The 8,019-nt window shown below is 45.1% G+C and overlaps 1 protein-coding gene across 1 annotated transcript; it reads left to right on the plus strand.

Moving 5' to 3' along the window:
* The first annotated feature begins 2,438 nt into the window (after window positions 1–2,438).
* On the plus strand, window positions 2,439–8,019 carry LOC127785361 (beta-fructofuranosidase, insoluble isoenzyme 7-like). The gene is given in 7 exon segments (XM_052312791.1): window positions 2,439–2,454; window positions 2,531–2,768; window positions 2,928–2,936; window positions 6,043–7,321; window positions 7,390–7,483; window positions 7,574–7,802; window positions 7,805–8,019. Coding segments are annotated over 6 exon segments (1,794 nt in total). The 5' UTR covers window positions 2,439–2,454; window positions 2,531–2,608; the 3' UTR covers window positions 7,828–8,019.

Consider the following 8,019-nt stretch of genomic DNA (forward strand, 5'->3'; position numbering starts at 1 on the left):
TCCGATACTCAATGCCATATTCCAAAACGGACTTGGCTCAAGCTTTGATGATGCTATAGAACTCTTCGACAAGCTACAGTGTGCACTGGACAAGTACTACAAAAACATCGCTGAAGCAGCTACCAAGTGGACGAGTCAAGCGTTGGCTATGACGAAGACCTTAAGCCAGCTAAAATTCTGTAGTAATGGCCCAGGCGATTGATTTTATGCGATGGAGTCAAGAAAATAATATGGCTGTTCATTTACTATCAAACACGCCTGATTTATTTATAACCAATACCTATGAACCTTTTCACACCTATGAACCACATAAAGAGCTTGATCTTTAGTGGAACCTTTAAGTCTCATATATTTCACTTTTGGATCCAAACATTAGAGTTCATGATCGCGGTATACATAGATTTGACTGAAAATTGGCCATTCTTATGGATCGACCAAACAAAGCAGTCCTTTTCATTTGACAGAGTTATATTAGCTTGCCTGAGGATCAAATCGTTCCACTCGATTAGCTTTTTGCTAACAATGGCGGTCCCGACCACGTGTCTTCCCAAAATATTATGTCTATCCCATTGCCACATCTAAAATACCCAAACCTAAGAAATTGGTCTTTGACTTTCATTAAACCAGCCCAGAGCTGCGAAATACCTATCTTGTTAGACATACCAGAGAGAGGTTTACCGTTTAAGTATTTATTTCGCAAAAGGTCTGGCCACACACCTTTACGTTAGAGCAACTGGAAGAGCCATTTGCTTAATAAGCAACTATTTTTGATATCAAGGTTATGAACACTAGTCAACCTTGATCTTTTGGCTGGTATATGTTTTCCCACTTAGTCTATATTTTCTTTTCCGATCATCATTACTCAACAAAAAATGATGAGATTGGTTCTGTAATTGAAAATGTGATGATCCCAACTTTGTGATGGATCGGCTGGCAAACCATACCAACAACCATACCAACTAGTGATGGATCGGCTGCTCAACAAGGTGATATTGTTGTGAATCCTTGGTTAGTTTCTCTGGTTTCTTAGTCTTTTTCAATATTTTTTTAAGATTATAGGTATCGATTTTGTCTGTATAATCGACACGTATAAATCTTTATGTGTCGGTTCTAAAATCGGTACCTTTACGGACAAGCAAAGATGCCTCCAAATTGGTACCGGTTGAAAAACTAGCACCAATAAAGAGTTCCCAACCGACACCTATGGGGTGCTCTATAGTAATGTGCATTGTTCTATTCTACCTTTATGCCCATGAATTCAGGACAATCGACGTAACCAAACACACTCACTCAGAAGTCACAAACATGTGCTCTAAGAAATTAAAATAATAAAACTGCTTAAGACGACTTTAGCATCAAAGCAAGAATACGTCTATTGCGTTTGTGCTTTGATAAATGCTGCGGTTCATATAAGACAAGATCATGTGATAGTTTTTTTTTTTTTTGTTAAGAACCATCAGATCATGTCTTTTTGAAAGATTAAAGTGGGTTCCACCAAAGTTAACAACTCCTAGAAATACTTGGCAACGGATCAGGATCATCCTAGTTGGCCATCTGCATAAGTAACCCTATGGATATTTCTTTAGCCCATCATCATTCGACCAAAATATCATTTTGGAGAAGCACATGATGTACTCATTTCTTTCAGATTTTTTTTACTATCAAGTAGTCAGATGATTGACTGTCCCATCTCTATTGCCTCTCCTGAGTTCCTGTTTAGGGGAGTTTTAAATTCTGAGAAGCAACTGTTTGGTAGCCAGCTTCTTAGTTCATTTTTCAAAATCATTCTTAGAAGCTGTAGACTGTTTAGGGCAGTTTCTAGCAGAAGTAGCTTTTGAAAAAAGCTGCAGCTGCGACAAATTCCCCCAAACAGGCCTGAGTCCAGATTGCATCCTCCAGCATTGGTTCGCCTAACAATTCATCAGAGATAATTACTTTTCTGTCTTGTGATAAACTGTAATTATCTTCAGTAATCAGTACTCATTTCCATCGGTCAACCTATACTACTCAATAACATGTTAACATCTAATTTACGAATAAATTCCAGTTCCTTTTTGTAGTTGAGAAGGTATCACTTCCAGGGAGTACTTCCTTCGTTTCACAATGTAAAACTTTCTAGCATTACTCACATTCATTTAGATGTTAATAAATTTAGACATATATATGTGTTTAGATATATTAACATTTATATGTACGTTAGAAAATCTAGAAAGTCTTACATTACGAAACCGAGGGGGTAGATTCCATTTCCAAACCCCAATCTTGATTTGTCATCTGGCCGGTTACCTTTAAGAAAAAAAAAAAAGACCCCGATCGGATCGTAATACCTCTGAATTTCCAAAGTTTAACCACCAGGTCATCATAAAACGAACAGCAGAGAATTCGAATCTACATCTCTCCTACAGCACAGTTGCATGTGAATCCGATGAAGATTTACATACAAAATTGCAATTGGTACTAAGAAATAATTAGCCTGAAGCTAATAAACATTCAGACTTCGTAGGCTATTAATACCCGGCGTTTTCTTCAGAGTTTCAGAGCAGAAGCAGAGACACCAACAAGAAGGCGATCAGCTCGTTCTTCTTCTCCCTCTCCTCCAGCGGCGGCCATGGCGAGATTAGGCCTTGCCGTCTGCGCCGCCTCCTTCCACCTCTTCCTTCTTCTTGCGTCGACCTCCTCGCTCCGGCGAGCTCCCACGGAGGCGGACACGGCCAACCATGCCAGAAGAACTGCCTATCACTTCCAGCCTGCAAAGAACTGGCAGAATGGTATCATCTCTTCTCCCCGAGTCGTTCTTGTGATTAATCGCTTTGATCCAGTTCCGGATTTAGCCAAACTAATCGCTTTTCCTGTCTGATCGGGGCCGAATTGCTGCTGATTCGGATGGATTGGATTTATGATGGCCGATGATGATGCCGATCGAGCAGATCCGAATGGTACGATCTCTTCCTGTTCCTCTTTCTTCTTATCTTTCCTCTGATTACTGGAGGTTTTGCATAATTGTTCTCTAATAGAATTGCAAAAACTATGTCCTTTCCTGGTTCCCTTATATGCCTCGATTAGCCGGGCATAAGCATCGATTTGGACATCAGAATAGGTTAAGCTTATCCATTTGGAGATGTGTGGTCAGCGATGCTAGGGTGGATTGACAAGTGTTCCTCAACCATTTGGCCATAACTGAAAAAGAAATATCATTCTGTTCAAACTCAGTAGATTTTAGTGACACCATGTCCATAACACTGCAGTTTTCTCTAATTTGTCTCGCCCGTAGTCACATTGTGCATTTTGATTTCCAATTCATGATTTGTTATCTCCTTTCAATAAATTATAAAAGGCAGCATATGCCACAGGATTGCTTGCTCACTGCTGCTAGCCTGCTACTACAAGTTTACACGGTATATTTTCTTAGTCGGAAATTTTAGGTACCAAAATTTCAGTAATTTCAACCCTCCAAAAGAACAGTTCCACTCAAATATTTTGGTATATTTCATATTTAGTTCAATGTCAGCAATATTTCAATTTTTTCACCTGATATTAGTAATTTTACCCCATCCGATTTTTTTTTTCAATACGGCTGAAGTGTAGGCCTGTCTATAGTATACATGTTACCTTAAAAATGGATAAGTCCAGTTGATCGTTATGAACTATTCACTTTGTTTACGTCACAACCCTATATTTTAGAACTAGGTGATTGGAACCCTTCAATTTTCAATACCATTCGCTTTATCCCCTCCTCTGGTCCAACATAGGATGGTTTTCACCAACATAGCATCAACATGACAGTCCAGCCAACCAAAATTAATTTTAAAATAGGTGGAACCCGTATGTCACTTACAGTTCATCTATCTTCTTCCTCCACCTTTCCTCTTCCCCTCTGTACCTTCTCTCTCAGCGCATCCAGCTCGTATGCCTCCTTTGCACCCGCACCTCTTTACCAAAGTCACACATGCATGGAGCATGAGATGATTCACGGTAGTCGTGTATGAGGCGTGGATCTCACCGAAGCCATGAGCTTGGACTCGGTGATGTCTATGCATGAGATTCGGAATTGTGGCATAGCTCGAAGAGAGGGGATTTGGTGGGAGAGAGGATGAGAGAAGAAGGGAAAGCCACCACCGCCACAACTCCTTGACTCCCTGAGCTGCCGCCACTGCCTTTCACAAGCTCCAGAGTTGGACCTCTTCTTGCAAAGGGTGTCGATGGATTCTATGTGTGATAGACATGGCACTCTTCTTCTCGTGGAACTCTTGCTCCTCAGCTTGGTCCTCGTAGAACCAGTTCATTTCTAGCAATTGAGCTTTTAGGATCAAGATGTCGACTTGGGGTGGGGGGTTGAGTAGGTGATATTAAAAATAAAATAGTTGACACCTAATCAAAACTAAGCTAAGGTTGCTAGTTTTGGTGAAGGATGAAACTAACTAAGCAACTAGATTAAGTTTTGCAATTCTAGGCTGATAAGGGTTCAAGTAGTCTGTATGAGAGTAAATTGTATGTATGTAAATGATAAGTAAATGAGATAAGAGACAAGAAATTTTTCACCCAAGCTTTGGAAACTCACTGGTTTCCTAATCCCCACTGAGGCGAGCCCAACTTCACCGCTCAAACCACGAATCCTCTAAACCACTACGTCAAAGGATGGGCAAGGTGGGAGTCGGTCCCGAAGTAGCTATTGGAGGCAAAAACCCAACTTACCACAACCTAATGGTTATATCGCCAAGGGGAGGTTGGTCAGACTAGCCTCGATTGGACCACCGGTGTGACTGCCATAGCCGTCCGATTAGGCTGTCGGCGGCTCCAATAAGACCAAGCTGCCACCGGTTAGACTAGTCTCGGCTTTAGCAGTTTTGGATCGCCAAGAGAGGGCCACCCTACCGGCTCCATGGGCGCTCAGTCTGACCGAGTTCGACCCGATCAAATTGGCATGCACACCGCAGCCAGATCAGTCGGAGCCCTCGGTAAAACTGGCGCATAGGGCGTGGTAAGACCAGCATGTCCTCTTTGGTCAGACTGGCCATGGTTAGACAGTAGAATATGATTTCAACCAAACCAAGTACCCTCATGCATCTGAATGAAAAGTTAGATTTATCACTTCATCCCAATGCTTTGTACCATCATTTTTATTCCATGGTAATAATCCATAACATGAACATAGTGTGGTCCGTACTAAAATTATCAATGCACATAATGAGGTCCATACTAAAATTATCTCACTCCAATAAAATAGTTAATCCATAATTAACATTTATCATTAATTACCAAAATCAACATGGTGGTAATTGCATGATTTGAAAAATTAGAGTTATTGGATACTCACATTTAGAATTAGACCCTTTTTTTAAGGAATTAAATAATGGATTAATATGACATGCTCCCTGAGCTAGCGAACAGTACGTGTTTAAAAAAATCTTTCTGTATATGAATTTAAAAAATATATTTTAAATTTATTTTCCAACTTTATAATAATCTCTCCATACAAAAACCTAAGACATATTATTTTTTTTATCAAGTTCAAAGAAAAATTAAATCATCTTGTATGTAACAAATTAAGTATACATGTAACTGAATGACTGACCGGGTTCCGCTTAACAATTCTAACACTACAAAATGAACCTCTAGATATATGAAGACTACAAATACACCCATCTCATTTAGAGAAAAAGAAAATAAAATATGTTTAAAACTTTTGGATAAAGGGAGTAGTTAGTTCATATATTGTACTTTGAATAATGAACAAAAAAAACAGGCCCTTAGCCGATAAACTACTTATGGTACTTATCCCGAACTAATATGGTACTACTTCGGTCCCGCTATAAGTGTAATTGTAGATTCAAATTTTATCCTAAAATAGGTGCAATTCTACCATAATACCTACCACATCAATCATATCTCATTTAAGTTTCTCTCTATTTTACCATCAAGTACCCACTCACTCCCTACCATCTCCAATTTAATGGATGTATTTGGGTAATTTTCTCTCCGTCTTATTTTCACCTCTCATTGCATGTTAAAAATGTACTTACAGTTATTGATTCACACATGCAGGGCCTATGTACCATAACGGTATGTACCATTTGTTCTACCAGTACAACCCGCATAGCGCGCTCTGGGACATCGGCAACCTCTCCTGGGGCCACTCCGTCTCCGGCGACCTCCTCAACTGGGCCGCTCTCGACACCGCGCTCGACCCCACCTCGCCTTTCGACGCCAATGGCTGCTGGTCGGGCTCCGCCACCATCCTCCCCGGCGCCCTCCCGGCCATCCTCTACACCGGCATCGACGCCAGCAAGGAGCAGGTCCAGAACGTCGCCTTCGCCAAGAACCCCTCCGATCCGCTCCTCCGCGAGTGGGAGAAGCCCGCGTACAATCCGGTCATCGCGCTCCCGGCCGATGTCCCCGGCGACAAGTTCCGTGACCCCTCGACGGCATGGCTCGGCCGTGACGGCCTGTGGCGGATCGCCGTCTCCGCCGAGGTGGACGGCGTCGCGTCCACGCTCGTCTACAGGAGCAAGGACTTCGTCCGGTGGGAGCGGAACGCCGCGCCGCTGCACGCGTCGCGCGCCGCGGGCATGGTGGAGTGCCCGGACCTGTTCCCCGTAGCGGAGCGCGGCGAGGATGGCCTCGACACGTCGGCGAACGGCGCCGGCGGCGTGCGCCACGTCCTGAAGCTGAGCGTGATGGACACGCTCCAGGACTACTACATGGTCGGCACGTACGACGACGCGGCAGACGCCTTCTCGCCGGCGGAGCCTGAGCGCGGCGACGACTGCCGGAGCTGGCGGCGGCTGGACTACGGGCACGTGTACGCGTCCAAGTCGTTCTTCGACGTGCGCAAGAACCGGCGCGTTCTGTGGGCGTGGGCGAACGAGTCCGACAGCCAGGCCGACGACGTCGCCCGCGGCTGGTCCGGCGTGCAGACATTCCCGAGGAAGATGTGGCTAGCCAAGGACGGCAAGCAGCTGCTGCAGTGGCCGATCGAGGAGATCGAGACGCTGAGGAGGAAGCGCGCCGGTCTCTGGCGAGGCACCAGGCTAGGCGCCGGCGCGGTGCAGGAGATCGTCGGCGTGGCGAGCTCGCAGGCGGACGTGGAGGTGGTGTTCAAGATTCCGAGCCTGGAGGAGGCCGAGAGGGTGGACGACCCCAACCGGCTGCTGGATCCCCAGAAGCTGTGCGGTGAGAAGGGCGCCGCCGTGCGGGGCGGCGTCGGCCCGTTCGGGCTCCTCGTGATGGCCTCCGGCGACCTGCACGAGCACACCGCCGTCTTCTTCAGGGTGTTCAGGCACCATGACAAGTACAAGCTTCTTATGTGCACCGACTTGACAAAGTAAGAAGGCTAATAATTTTCCATTGTTCATCTCTACTAGTATTAGAACTGACAACATGTAATTTCAGGTCGTCGACAAGAGCAGGGGTGTACAAGCCGGCTTACGGCGGATTCGTGGACATGGACATCGACGATCACAAAACCATATCGCTGAGAACGTTGGTGAGTTCTTCGCAAACATTCAGAGCCACAGACTCACAGCTTCAATTGATTCATCGAACCTTGGTGTTTTTCTTTCTTTTTATTGGACAGATTGACCATTCGGTGGTGGAGAGCTTCGGCGGCGGCGGGCGGGCGTGCATCACGGCGCGGGTTTACCCGGAGCACGTGGCGACGAGCAGCAGCCATTTGTACGTGTTCAACAACGGGAGCGACGCCGTTAAGGTGGCCAAGCTGGAGGCGTGGGACCTGGCGACGGCGACCGTCAACGTTGTTGTTGGAGACCACCACGGCCTTGTTGCGCCGGCGTTGGAGTTGGAGCCGACACGCACGACGCAGTGATCTGAGGCCTGAAGCGGCTGGCCGGCACTGGCACAGTTGGTTCGATGGTTTGATTGCATCGTGCAGCCGATTGGTTGTGTGGTGATTTGTTCGATTGTTGTGAACAGGGTGTATGATCTGTGACAGAAAGAAGAGCACAAAAGAAATCATTCGATAGTATACGTCACGTGCTTTATATGTTTTGCTCTTTTGTTATA

This window comes from Oryza glaberrima, chromosome 9, assembly GCF_000147395.1.
Source record: "Oryza glaberrima chromosome 9, OglaRS2, whole genome shotgun sequence".
In the NCBI taxonomy this organism is placed as follows: Eukaryota; Viridiplantae; Streptophyta; class Magnoliopsida; order Poales; family Poaceae; genus Oryza; species Oryza glaberrima.